Here is a 14,183-nt window from a genome sequence, read left to right as displayed (position 1 = left end):
CCATTCTCCATGAACTAATTGCAGCATGAATCCGTATCGACTCTGTTGTTCCTACACCAAGTGGTACAACTGGAGCTCGACGCTAGCTCCTTCCTAGAGACTTTGCTGATAAAAAAAGGACCATGACCTCAGGTCGATCCCAAGTGGAAATGGCTGGACACTTCCGCTCAGGGCAAACTTGGGAGGACCTAGATCGCAAACCCTGTGTCATTCCCTACGAGTGCCAAGCGGAGCCTTCTAGACCCTCCTCCCGATGGGCTACTAAGACGTGTCCCGCAAGCAAACAAACGGGCACGTTACACTCAAGGATACTTCAAGAACAATATACAAGTATGGATACCCATCTAAGTCATTGAATCATCCTTAGACTACGTTTTGCATAGATGCATGATTGAGTTAATCTCAAAGAAAAGTAAGAATGAGTTATCCTCTCAAAGGGAGGTTCACATGCTTAAGATGATGATCCAAGTTCTTTACCTATACGTTTTGCATAGATGCATGATTGAGTTAATCTCAAAGAAAAGTAAGAATTAGTTATCCTCTCAAAGGGAGGTTCACATGCTTAAGATGATGATCCAAGTTCTTTACCTATACGCTTTGCATAGATGCATGATTGAGTTAATCTCAAAGAAAAGTAAGAATTAGTTATCCTCTCAAAGGGAGGTTCACATGCTTAAGATGATGATCCAAGTTCTTTACCTATACATAGAGGAGCACTTTTCTTGGTATTTGGTATCCATTGTAGGACTTGATGAAGCATTGCAACAACTTGGTCTTCAGAGGGGCCAAGAAAGTAGATTAAGTCTTCGAAGTATCTTGTAAAGTCCGAACAAAGGTGATCTAAATCTCTATCCTTCGAGATACTAAAATTACTTGGTTACCTTATTTAATGTAATGTGCATTATAAAAAAACTACTTGCTTTGTATCACTTTTCTTGTTGGCCATATGTAAAGCCAAAAAATCCTTCTATTAATATATGGTATAAGAAATACTATAATCTAGAAAAACTTTCAAAAAATCGAGAAAAAGCAAGACCTAAGATGACGAAACTCATGGGAATATGGAAAAGAAGAAGCTTGAGGGAACTTTTTTATTTACGCGAAAATAGTGGCCAAATGTATCAAGGGAACTTTACAGCCTTACGAGAAGATAACAGGCTCTAGCAAGGCCTTTTAGCTTAAGGATGATCCGCTTACTTGCCTCATCTTTACTATTTACTATGTCCTCCAAAACCTTCTAGTGTTTTTACAAGACCAAAAAGGTGAAACAAATATTTCTCCAAGGCCCTTGCAAACAGGACACAAGTAGCAGGCAACCGGCAACCAGAAATCCTGTCTCAAGTAGGCGCCTTGATCATAATTATAAGTCTCCAAAGCATGAAATACATCTTTGCAAAAGGAGCATCTGTCCACACAGCAAGCTTGAGGATGCTTTCATGTCCAAAATTAGGCATGCTGTGTAACCTATTGATGAGCTTAGTAGTGGACCACTGGTGGTTTTGATGCAGTTGCTGCCTGTAGCTGCAGCTAGGTGACCCAGCTTCCAAGTCCTCTTGCTATATTGCCCACCTCATTCGCAGTCTAGTTCTTCTCTGTATTACTATTGTAATTATGTGCAGAGATTGTTTGTTTCATTCTTCGCAAGATCTGTACCATCAACAGGAAGCTGCAGCCAATGTAAGTAGCAGGCCATGTTACCGGCTATTAACTGTACAAAACTTGAGATTAAGAAACTCAATCAGCTTGATTATCTTGAGATAGCTTGTAGAGATCTTGTATGAAGGCCTCCAAATTCGTCTTGGAGGTGCCACCCTCCAGAGTCGCCTTGTGCAAAAGTTCAATCATCTCTGAGACCTTTCTAGCAAAGCTTCCTTCTTTCCCTTGCATTACATATCTCACTGCCTCGGCTATGGCTGCCCTAAGCACCCTACCCTCTCCATCCTTCTTAACACTTATGCCCACCTGCCAATCCTCCTCTATGAGCTTCTTGTTAATCCCTTGATCAGCTCTCTGTGGCCAAGCTATGATGGGAACTCGGCCTAAACACAGTGCTTCCAGGGTGGAATTCCAGCCACAGTGGCTCAAGAACGCACCGGTGGCTGTGTGGGCCAAGACACGCATCTGAGGCGCCCAGGATACCACCAAGCCCCTCTGTGCAGTTCTCTCTAGGAAGCCTTCGGGCAGGATGTCCTGGAAGGAGCTCTCAGATGCTGCAGCCATGCCGAGCACCGAGCCTGGTCTGATGACCCAGAGGAAGTTGTGCTGACTGTCTTCCAATCCCAATGCGAGCTCCAGCAAATCTTCTCTCTTGAATTTTGAGTCGCTACCAAAGGCCACATAGACCACAGAGGCATTGTCTTTTCCATCCAGCCATTGCAGGCATGAATAGTCCTCCTTATAAATGCTGGGTGAGAGCTGCAGTAATAAGGGACCTGCATCAGGGGTAGGACTCCCGAGTTCCTGCAGTATCAAGGGCCCAACTGCATAGGCTTGGACATGGTCGGCTAGAAGGGCATCAAAGGTGCTGGGCTCCAGATCATAGACGCTGTTGACAAGCACTCTGTATGCGCTTGTGGCCTGCCCATAGGTGTTTGCGATCCGGTCACAGATCTTCTTGATCTTCTCTTCATCAAAGTCAGGGCCAAGGGAAGGGATGAACTCTCGAGGGTAGTCCGAGGCTCGCATGGGGGGCACACCGGGTATACAAGAGATCCAGGTCTCCTCTCGGCTGCCTGCATCAGATAAGATATGGAAGGTTACTAAGGTATTCGTAACTATGAGCCTCTCTCTCTCTCTCTCTCTCTCTCTCTCTCTCTCTCATGATACCTTGGAAGGGTATGTAGCCCTCCTCATGGAGCTTGTGGTGGTAGAAGCCAATGGCGTAGATGATGGCCATGGAGGACCACAGCTCGACCCTGGGCAGGCCAAACGTGGCGGCCGGAGGGGCGGTCCAGGGACAGAAGGTGCCGGACACGAGGCAGGTCGGACGAGGCCCAGGACCGCCGGCGAGCCTGCCCAGAAGGTCCTGCAGGCCCTGCTGCATCACAGGGATGGAGGCCAGCATGTCCTCGAAGGTGGGTGTGAAGGAAGGGTCGTCGGCGGGCAGACCGTCCGGGATAACCTCCACCTTTATGTTGGCGGGCTCCGACGATCCGGCGCGCCGCAGTCGGGCGTGCCCGTACGCGCCGTAGACCATGGTGACGTGCACGCCGGCGGCCGCCAGGATGCGCGCCAGCTGCGCCATTGGCACCAGATGGCCCTGCCCCGTCCATGGCACCACCACCGCGTGCGGCACGCCCATTCCTCTCCCTGCTGCTTCCCCGTTCTCCCCCGCCATCGCTCTGACAAATTCTATTTCCGCCTCGTCTCTCACACTCAGAAGACCATTAGACTAATCCAGTTACCCTAGTATCCCGACTCAATGATTCCCGATTCCCCCTTATCTTTTACCACCCTCCGTGTGTGGCAGGTGTCTCGAGGCGCGTTTGTACCACATGTTTCGTCGCTTCCAAGTTCCCCTTTTTCCTATCCTCGACTTTTTGGGAAAAAACAAATAGAAACATTACAATTTACAAGTTGCCACGCTAATAAAACAAAAAAATTTGCAATATCTTACTACTATATTATTCTATAGGTTCGGAAAGCCCCGAACTTCCAACTTCCGGAGGGCTTCCCGAACATCCCCCTTTTCTAAACCTCACTTCTCTTTCCCTCCCTTCTTTATCACATGTAATATCTCATTTTCTCTTCCTCTTCCTTTTTTCATTAAAGCCTCCCCTCTTTTCTAAATCTCCCTCATCTTTCCCTCCTTTCTTTATCACATGTAATATCTCATTTTCTCTTACTCTCCCTTTTTTCATTAAAGCCTCCCCTCTTGGCCCCCCCCTCCTTTCCTTTTTTAAATTAAAACCCTCTCCCCTCTCTTTTATTTATAATCTCTCTTTTTTTCCCCCTCCCCTTTTTAATTAAATTCCTCGCCCCTCCCCCCTCTCTCTCTCATATGTAGGGCTTAGGTTCTCTCTCTCTCTCTCTCTCTCTCTCTCCTTATGTTAATTAAACAAAAAAGTTTACATTTAAAAGTTTAATGAGAGAGAGAGAGAGAAATATACAGAGTAAAAAAGAAAGAAGAGAAGAGGGAGGGAGAGAGAGAAGGGGAACATAGAGAGGAAATATAAAATTTAAGAGAGAGAGGGAGGAAAAGAAAATAAAAACAGAGAGGAAAGGGGGGAAGAGAGACAGAGAGAGAGAGAGAGAGAGAGAGAAATGAAAAAAGAAGAGAAAGAATTTGAACACAGTGAAAGAATTATAGAGAGAGGAAAGATAAAATTTAAAAGAAAGAAAGAGAATTATAGAGAGATAAAATATAAAATTTGAGAGACAGAGAGAAAGAGGAAAAGAAAAAAGGAAAAGAGAGGAGAGAGGGGCGGAGAGAGATAGAGAGAAGAAAATGAGAGAGAGAAAACAAGAAGAAGAAGAGAAAGAATTTGAACACAGAGAGAATTGTAGAGAGAGGAAAGATAAAATTTAAAAGAAAGAGAAAAAAAATTAAAGAGAAAAAAAGAAAAAGAAAAAAGAGAAACTTTCTTTTTAATTAAAATAGAGAGAGAGAGAGAGAAATATACAAAGAGCAAAAAAGAAAGAAGAGGAGAGGGAGGGAGAAAGAGGGGGAGCAGAGAGAAAGAGAATTATAGAGAGAGGAAATATAAAATTTAAGAGAGAAAGAGAGGAAAAGAAAAAAGGAAAAGAGAGGAGAGAGGGGAGAGAGGGGGGAGAGAGACATAGAGAAGAAAATGAGACAGAGAAAATAAGAAGAAGAAGAGAGAGAATTTGAACACAGAGAGAGAATTATAGAGAGAGAAAATATAAAATTTAAAAGAAAGATAAAATAAAAAATTTAAAGAGAAAAAAAAGAAAAGAGAGGAGAGAGAAGGAAAAGAGAGGAGAGGGGGGAGAGAGAGAGAGAGAGAGAAGAAGAAAAAGGAAGAGAGATGGGAAAAAAGATAAAAGAGAAAAGTTTTTTTTCATTTAAATATTTTTTGAGAAAGAGAGAAAGGAAGAAAGAAGGAGAGGGGGAAGAGAGAGAGAGAGAACATATAATTTAAAAGAGAGAATGAGTGAACAAAAATATAAATTTAAAAGAGAGAGGGGGAGAGAAGAAAAAATGGAAAATTAAGAGAAAGGGAAGAAGAAGAAAAGGGGACGGAGAGAGAGAGAGAGAAGAAGAAGAGAGAGAATATAAACATAAAGAGAGAATTATATATAGGGAAAAGATAAAATTTACATACTTTAAGAGAGAGTAAAGGGGGGGAAGAAAGTAAAAGAAGAAGAAGAAAAAGAAGAAGAAGAAGAAGAAGGAAGGAGAGAGAGAGAGAGAGAGAGAGAGAGAGAGAGAGAGAGAACATGTAGAGAGAATTATAAAGAGAGAAAAGATAAACTAGAGGAGAAAGAGAGAAGGAAAAGAGAGAGAGAGAGAGAGAGAACATGTAGAGAGAATTATAGAGAGAGAAAAAATAAACTAGAGGAGAAAGAGAGAAGGAAAAGAGAGAGAGAGAGAGAGAGAAGAAAAGTGCAAAGAGAAGAAAAGGAGAGAGAGAAAAGAAAAAATTTAAAAAGAGAATGAAGAGATAGAGAGAGAGAAGGAAAAAAAAGGAAAAAAGAGGAGACGGAGAGAGAAAGAAAAGAGAGGAGAAAGGGGAGAGAATAAAAAGAGAGAGAGAGAGAGAAGAAAAGCGGGGAGAGAAAAAAGGGAGAGAGAGAACCAAAAGAGGAGAAAAATAAACTAAAATAGAAGGCAGAGAGAGAGAGAGAGAAAGAGAGAATTAGACATAGAGAATTTAGAGGAGGAGAGAGAGAGAGAGAGGAAAAAGACGAAAGAGAAAGATGAGAAATGGATTGTTGAGTGAAGTTGACATGCGATAGCATAGCTACTTCACTCGCCGCTTCGAGGCAACAAAGCTATTGCGAAGTGGCCTAGTGTTCCGTACACGCGAAGCGTGTGCGGAACGCTAGTTTACACTATATAGCAGTGTAGAAGAAGGAGAATAAGAGAGAGTTCAAAAAGTTTGAAAGAGCTCATTAAATGCACCTATTCAGGTGACCAAAGAGGTTTGGAGGTTCTATAGGGTTCTTGCTATCACATTTCATGGGTCGTGGGTCACTACTAATTCCTTGGCTCTTTCTAATTCCTTCTCTTCTTCAAGAGTGGCCTCGACTAATTTGATAGATACTTTAACAATAAACTTTTACCTACCTTTGTTATCAAAGGTGGCTGATTTTGGCACTTCTAATAGCACTTGGTGAATGCTACTAGGTTCAATGACTCACGTGTTGTGGGCCATGGAATCATTTTCTTCTCAATTTTGGTGGTCACTCTAATGCCTGATCTTGAAGAATAGCTATTGTGTGCTCTGGTTGCTTTACTTCATCTTCTATGGTTGGGCTTGCCATGGGGATCTAGGTTGATGATTTCTTGTTGGATGCATGTCATGAGTCTTGAGCTTTTGTGGCTTTGCTACGAGTCTTTTGGTATTTTCCTTTGCTTTCAACTACACTCTCTTGATTGCCTATTCCTCTACGTCTCATGAGGGTTCAAGCTGCTCTGATATTCTTGTGTACATGGGGGACACATGTGGTATTGATATGGTTGGGGGTTTCTAGGATACTTGTTTCTCTCTTGTCTCAATGGACCCTTGATGATTTACTATATGATTGTCATTAATGCGCATTTGAATCCTATTAATGTGGCTTTGGTTGCAATTGTTTTCCTCTCTACTTCCTTGCTTACTACTAATATGGGTCCTAATCTTTTAGAGTCTTATACACTAGATCCAAGCATCTTCGCTAGATCATGGATGGCCTTTATAACAAAGGCATTGAGATTCTTATTACCCATTGTCCATCCATCTCCACTTTCTAGCATTGTCACTTGGATCCTACTTATCATGGAGTTGTACTTGTGGCAAAAATAAAAGCTTGTGTTAACTTTGCTTGGATTTCATTGTAGGGTCTAGGATATCCACTAGGCTTACACCATCATGGGTGAACACCTTTTATTTGTCCATCATCCCTGATATTGCATAGATGTCCATTTTTTGTCTCTCCTCCTTTTTGTTTAGCAAGCCCAAGGCTTTATGGACCACCTTGGTATGAGCAAGATTTCCACTTCTTGTTGACCATTATCGTCATTCACAATGACTGCCCCACTATTTCTATCAAGGTTTTTAGGTCATGAGAAATGCCATGTACTTTTCATAATTCACCTCTTGTTAGAAGTTTTTCATGTAGATGTCTAACCTCTCCTCTCTCTCTCTCTCTCTCTCTCTCTCTCTCTCTCTCTCTCTCAAAAGCCCTAAAATTTTTTAGAGCAAATGCCTCTCTCTTTGGTTATCTCTCTCTCTCTTTCCTCTCTTTTCTCCTCTCTCTCTCTCTCTCCCCTTTTGTGTTGGCTACCTCCCTCGGTGTATTTGTTGGCCGCCTCTTGTCTACTAGCCATTGCCCGTCTGTTGTGGTGCCTAATCACACCCCTCCTTTCTAGCCGGCGTTGTTGTCCTACCTCCTGCATTTTGCCTACCACTCTCCTACCTCCCGCCTCCTTGCTAGCTGCTCTTTTGCCTCCCTTGTATATATGTGTGTGTATATATATAGAGGGCCGCGGTTGCCCTACCAATCAGCTATCTACCATCTCCTCTTGTGCTAGACCAACTCAGCCTTGTACTCCACCATCTTGCCCTCTACTACCTGTGCACTCATAGTCCCCTCCGCCCTCTACACCTTGTGTTGCCTGCCAACACTTCACCCACGCTAGCCTGCTGGTCTTCTCCCCCTAATTACTGATGCCCCTCCTCCTGCTTCTTGATGCTTGCTCCTTGCTCTAGTTGCTACTGATGCCCTCTGCACATAGCTGAGTGCTCCAATAGCTACACACACACACACATGCACGCACACACACACACACACTCCAAGTCCCTTCTCCCACTTCCTGCTCCAACTACTAACACCTCTACACATAGTTGAGTGCTCCATTGGTCACACTATCGTGTAGAGAGAGAGAGAGAGAGAGAGAGAGAGAGAGAGAGAGAGAGAGAGAGAGAGAGAAAGAGAGAGCCCTAATGGCCCCCTCATCCTCCTACTAGGAGTCATGAGAACACACACACACACACACATAGAGGATAGGTGGATTGTTAAGAGCACGAAATCAATCAAGATTTGCACTAGAATATTAATAACAACTGATTGAGGACGAAATTTCCATAGCAACGAATTTACAACATTATTTGTTGAGACCCAGATAGCTAATTAAGTAAACTGGTGTTCATGCTCTTACAATAGGCACAGCTACTACAGTCCTAATGCAGTTGCTACTTCTTCGACGTACTTGGCATGATCAACTCCATTCTAAGGATAACAGGTTATAAGAAGTGCTTCTTGGACTCCAACACGAACATAGGCAATGCCCTCCACATTTCTATAAAAGCGCTCCACTGCCTACACTATTGCCTGGAGATGTATATGCATATTTGGTTATATGTCCCTTCTCCTACTTGCTTCCTGATGCCCCATCCATGTTCCAACTCTATTGACACCCTCTACACATAGGTGAGCACTCCATTGGTTGCGTTATCACCACATGGCAAGAGAGAGAGAGAGAGAGAGAGAGAGAGAAGAGAGAGAGATGGCTATGGCGAGAGAATGCACCTCTTTAGTTTCTTGCATTTAATGAGCTCTTTCAACTTTTTGAACTCTCTATTGTTCTTCTTCATGCCTCTTTGGTCACCTAAATAGGTATATTTATGAGCTCTTTCAACCTTTTGAACTCTCTATTGTTCTTCTTATTCTTCCCTCGTCTCTCATCATAGCCATCTCTCTCTCTCTCTCTCTCTCTCTCTCTCTCTCTCTCTCTCTCTCTCTCTCTCTCTCTCTCTCTCTCTCTCTCTCTCTCTCTCTCTCTCTCTCTCTCTCTCGCCATGTGGTGATAACGCAACCAATGGGGCGCTCACCTATGTGCAGAGGGTGTCAATAGAGTTGGTTCCAAGAGAGAGGCTTTTCAGATGCCTACTTGATCTGGGGGTGGATGATGACATGATGTGGGGTATTTATGCACTATATGAGCGGGTTACTGGCAGAGTCAGATGTCCGGGAGGTATATCAGATCCCCTTGTGAGCACCATTGGTGTGAAACAAGGATGCCCACTCTCACCGACTCTATTTGGGCTATACATTGATGAGATAGCAGAGTTTATTCAATAGCGAGCCGGTGGAGGTATAGATCTCAGTGGAGCCACAGTTCATATCTTACTATATGGAGATGACATTGTGTTGGTCTCAGATTTAGCTCAGGGATTACAGCAGCATTTATTAGCATTGGATGATTTTTGCATACAGAGAGGCATGACAGTGAACCTTGGTAAAACCAAGGTTCTTATATTCCATACATCAGCTCAGATACGCAGACAGAGTATTTTCATGGCAGCAGGAGGGAGTATTGAGGTCACTGGATCATATGTATATTTGGGAGTCACCTTTATAGCAGCTTCAGGGATTTTCTCGATGACACAGGCAGCTCGTGACTGCCTCACTAGAGGATACTTAGCATTGGCTCTTATGGAGCGACAGTGTCATCAGGCACATTTCCAGGAGCCCTGCACCAAGGGGTGGCTCTTTGATACTCTATTCACTCCAGCACTGATGTATGGAGCAGCTATATGGGGGCCAGGCCTTGCCGATTATGTATGGACATTGATGGAGAGACCTCAGGTGATCATGATATCTAGATTGATTCGCAGCAAGGCCTCAGTCCCACATGACATTGTGCGAGCAGAGCTTGCCACACCGCCCATACTAGTCGAGGCATTATTTCAAACAGTCTGCTTCCTACACAGATTTCAGGATATGGACAGAGATCGCATTGCATACAGAGCATATATGGCATCTCAGGAGATGGCTCGAGCGGGGGATACCACATCATGGTATGCACAGACTAGAGCTTGGTTTGACAGACATGGGCTGAACATTGATAGACTCCCACCTCTTCTATATGATACTCAGGCTCCCACTTACACCCTCTCTCTCTCTGAGAGGAACAGAGTCATCAGACAGGAGATATGGCATATTTATATACAGAGGACATGGGTTAGCCCTGCACATCCACTGCCATCGAAGATGGCACATTATTATACACAGTTCTTGAGCATATCAAAGCAGGGATTCATAGAGATTCCGAGATATATGCAGATCTATATGCCACATCGATTGAGAGTTCTTATTGGACAGCTCAGGGTATCATCACATCAGCTTATGATTGAGAGTGGCAGAGCTAGTGGCATCCCACGGGAGGAGACGATATGCCCCCTTTGCAGATCAGAGGTGGAGAGTGAGGAGCATTTTGTTCTCAGATGCCCGGCATACTCAGAGTTGAGATCTAGATACACATTGAGCAGCTCACTTCAGGGATGTATGACTGATATGGATCAAAGATCATTTGGCCGTTTTTTGGGAGAGGCATGGCACATCAGAGAGCAGAGCACACAGCGGGTCCCAGTTAGAGAGGGGCCCACCCAGATGACTATTACACAGTTCTCTCAGACAGACAGAGTGAGAGCTACTGTACCAGCCTCCAGCCAGACCTCCGGGCTCACACTACAGTAGGCTGAGGACCAGCGTACCCGACGCCGCATGAGGATCCGTGGGTTTCGGACCCCACAGCCACACCGACAGGAGATCCGGAGGATTCTTGATCTACATCAACAGCAGACTGAGATCCGACGACACTCGACACATTGGATCTCAGATCTCCAGTTTGCTCTTTCTCCACCGCCGATGTACCACATCCTGCATCCAGGAGGGATCACCTGCTATTAGCGACTTCGACGACTGCTACTACATCCCAGGATAGTATATCTCCCTGCATCTGTTACATATACACATCGCACCACTTTATCACAGCTGACAGTTGTTCCCCTATCACAGCCGACATTTGTTCCCCTTTTGTAGCCATTATCTGGAGTACCAGAGCTACATACGCACATACACATACACGACACTTATCACACTCACAGCACCGTATTTTCAGTTTCCAGTTTTTAGCTTTTCGTTCAGCACTTTTATTTTGGATAGCTGGACCTCATCAGTTATATCACAGTTTGTCTCATAGGCCAGTTTTTGGTCTTTAGAAGACGTTAATATAACTTTCTTTCTTTTCTTTCTCTCTCTCTCTCTCTCTCTCTCTCTCTCTCTCTCTCTCTCTCTCTCTCTCTCTCGTCTACATGATAGTGCATCCAATGGAGCATATGTGCAGAGGGCGTCATTAGTTGGAGCCGGAAGTGGGAGAAGGGACTTGAAGTGAGGGGGGTGTGTGTGTGTGTGTGTGTGTGTGTGTGTGTGTGTGTGTGTGTGTGTGTGTGTGTGTGTGTGTGTGTGTGTGTGTGTGTGTGTGTGTGTGTGTGTAATAGTGCAGCTACTCGAGCGCCTAGCTATGTGTGGAGGGTATCGGTAGAGTTGGAGCAAGGAGCAAGCATCAAGAAGCATGCAGAGGGGCATTGGTAACCAGGAGGAGAAGACCAGCAAGCGACTGCGGGTGAAGTGTTGGTGGGCAACATAGGGCATAGAGGGCGGAGGGGACTGCAAGTGCACATGTAGTAGAGGGCGAGCTCATGGAGCACAAGGCCAAGTTGGGCTAGCACACGAGCAGATGGTAGATGTCTAATTGGTAGGGCAACAACGGCCCTATATATATACATATATACACTGGAGGCAAAAGAGTAGCTAGCAGGAGGCAGGAGGTAGGAGAGCGGTAGGCAAAATGCGGGAGGTAGGATAGCGACGACAGTGGCTAGCATAGAGAGGGAGTCATTAGCCACAACATACGGGCAGTGGGGCTAGTAGACAAGAGGCAATCAACCACTATGCCGAGGGAGGTATCCAACACAAGCCGAGAAAGAGAGAGAGAGAGAGAGAGAGAGAGAGAGAGAGAGAGAAGAGGGGAAAGAGAGAGAACCAAAGAGAGGCATTTGCTCTCAAGAAATTTAGGGTTTTTGAGTGTGAAAGAGAGAGAGAGAGAGAGAGAGAGAGAGAGAGAAGAAAGGAGAGGAGATAGAAGAGGAGAGGTTAGACATCTACATGAAAAACTTCTAACAAGAGGTGACTTATGAGAAGTACATGGCATTTCTCATGACCTACAAACCTTGATAGAAATAGTGGTGCAATCATTGTGAATGATGGTAATGGTCAACAATAAGTGGAAATATTTCTCATACCAAGGGTGGTCCATAAAGCCTTGGGCTTGCTGAACAAAAAGGAGGAGAGACAAAAAATAGACATTTATGCAATACTAGGGATGGACAAACAAAAGGTGTTCACCCATGATGCTGTAAGCCTAGTGGATATCCTAGACCCTACTATGAAATCCAAGAAAAGTTAACACAAGCTTTTATTTTTTCCACAAGTACAACTCCATGATAAGTAGGATCCAAGTGGCAATGCTAGAAAGTGGAGATGGATGGACAATGGGTAATAAGAATCTCAATGCCTTTGTTATAAAGGCCATCCATGATCTAGCGAAGATGCTTGGATCTAATGTATAAGACTCTGAAAGATCAGGACCCATATCAGTACTAAGAAAGGAAGTAGAGAGGAAACCAATTGCAACCAAAGCCACATCAATAGGATTCAAAGGTGCATTAATGGCAATCATATAGTAAATCATCAAGGGTCCATTGAGACAAGAGAGAAATAAGTATCCTAGAAACCGCCAACCATATCAATACCACATGTGTCCCCCATGTACACAAGAACATCAGAGTAGCTTGAACCCTCACGAGACGTAGAGGAATAGGAAATCAAGAGAGTGTAGTTGAAAGCAAAGGAAAGTACCAAAAGACTCGCAGCAATGCCACAAAAGCTCAAGACTCATGACATGCACCCAACAAGAAAGCATCAACCTAGATCCCCATGGCAAGCCCAACCATAGAAGATGAAGTGAATCAACTGGAGCACACATTAGCTATTCTTCAAGCTCAAGCACTAGAGTGACCATCAAAATTAAGAAGAAAATGATTCCATGACCCATGACATGTGAGTCATTGAACCTAGTGACAACAACCAAGTGCTATTAGAAGTGCCAAAATCAGCAACCTTTGATAAGGAAGGTAGGGAAACGTTTATTGTTAAAGTATCTATCAAATTAGTAGAGGCCACTCGTAAAGAAGAGAAGGAATTAGAAAGAGCCAAGGAAGAATCAAGGAAGGAAGAAGAGAAACGAAGGCTCAAGCAATAGGAGGAGAAGGAGCCACTCAAGAAATAAGAAGAGGAGGACATAGCCCTAGCCATCATTCAATCAAACAAGACTCAATAGTGGAAGAACTGGTATTAATGAACCACCACCTAGAAAGCTCATCAGAAGTAGGTACTAGTGGAGCAACATGACCTTCAACAAGGCCACCAATCATAGGCAAAGGCAAGGCTCCACTAGGAATCTCTTCCATCAATTATGGCAACCACACCTTTCATCTTAGTCCCTAGAGTAAAAGACATGACTGTGAAAGCAATGTAAAGTATAAATGAAAAATGAAGTGCAACTCAAGAGTTAGAATATCCAAGCCAGAAAGAAGAAGGCCAAGGTATAATGAGAGCTAGAAGTACTAAAGTAGTTGCAAGGGCATCTGATGAGAGAGTTAGAAAAAGCAAATCAAACAAAAGAGGAGGAACAACATAGCACCAAAAGGATTGTGGAACTAGAAAATGAAATAGAAAAAGGCACACAACATGACTACATACAACTCTAGCAACAACTAGAATATAAAATGCAGCAAAAGGAAAACCTTGAGTCAAACCTAGAGTGAATAGCAAACCACATTAGAAATCCTCAAAAAGTAGCAAAACAAAAAGGGCTAGAGTAGGCAAAGGAGAACATGAATCAATGGAAGGAGAGAAATGTCAACATCATGCGAGACCTGGCCACCTACTTAGCTCAAGTTGAGAGTGAAAATTATTTGGTGATTAAAAGGGCTAAAGCAATAGAAGAGATTATACGAGAACAACAACAAAGCTTCACTGACATGCTACTTGAAGCATGGTAGCCATGTGAGGAGAACATTGTTGATAATCTTAAGAAGAAGATGTAACTTACTAGGCAGGCATTGTAGCTGCAACTTACTAAGTAGACTCTCAAGCATAGTTTGGAAATAGGA

The 14,183-nt window shown here is 43.9% G+C and overlaps 1 protein-coding gene across 1 annotated transcript; it reads right to left on the bottom strand.

Annotated features, from left to right (window-relative positions):
* Nucleotides 1–1,064: 1,064 nt before the first annotated feature.
* LOC148012009 (linamarin synthase 2-like) lies at nucleotides 1,065–3,417 on the bottom strand. Its single transcript, XM_087669041.1, has 2 exons — nucleotides 2,827–3,417; nucleotides 1,065–2,732 (listed from the first exon to the last, which is right to left on the bottom strand). The coding sequence occupies exons 1-2, from the start codon at nucleotides 3,335–3,337 to the stop codon at nucleotides 1,735–1,737; spliced, it is 1,509 nt and encodes a 502-aa protein (XP_087525167.1). The 5' UTR covers nucleotides 3,338–3,417; the 3' UTR covers nucleotides 1,065–1,734.
* Nucleotides 3,418–14,183: the final 10,766 nt, after the last annotated feature.

The sequence above is a fragment of the Lygodium microphyllum genome, chromosome 27 (genome assembly GCF_053477565.2).
Source record: "Lygodium microphyllum isolate KBCC chromosome 27, Lygodium_microphyllum_v1.1.10, whole genome shotgun sequence".
Taxonomy (NCBI): domain Eukaryota; kingdom Viridiplantae; phylum Streptophyta; class Polypodiopsida; order Schizaeales; family Lygodiaceae; genus Lygodium; species Lygodium microphyllum.
The sequence above is the reverse complement of the archived record's forward strand: the minus strand, read 5'-3'. Positions and strand labels throughout refer to the sequence as shown.

Coding starts and splice junctions, on each gene's coding strand:
- LOC148012009 (XM_087669041.1), bottom strand. CDS start 3,337: ATGGCGGGGGAGAACGGGGAAGCAGCAGGGAGAGGAATGGGCGTGCCG. Junction 2,733..2,826: donor GGGCTACATACCCTTCCAAG/GTATCATGAGAG, acceptor TATCTGATGCAG/GCAGCCGAGAGGAGACCTGG.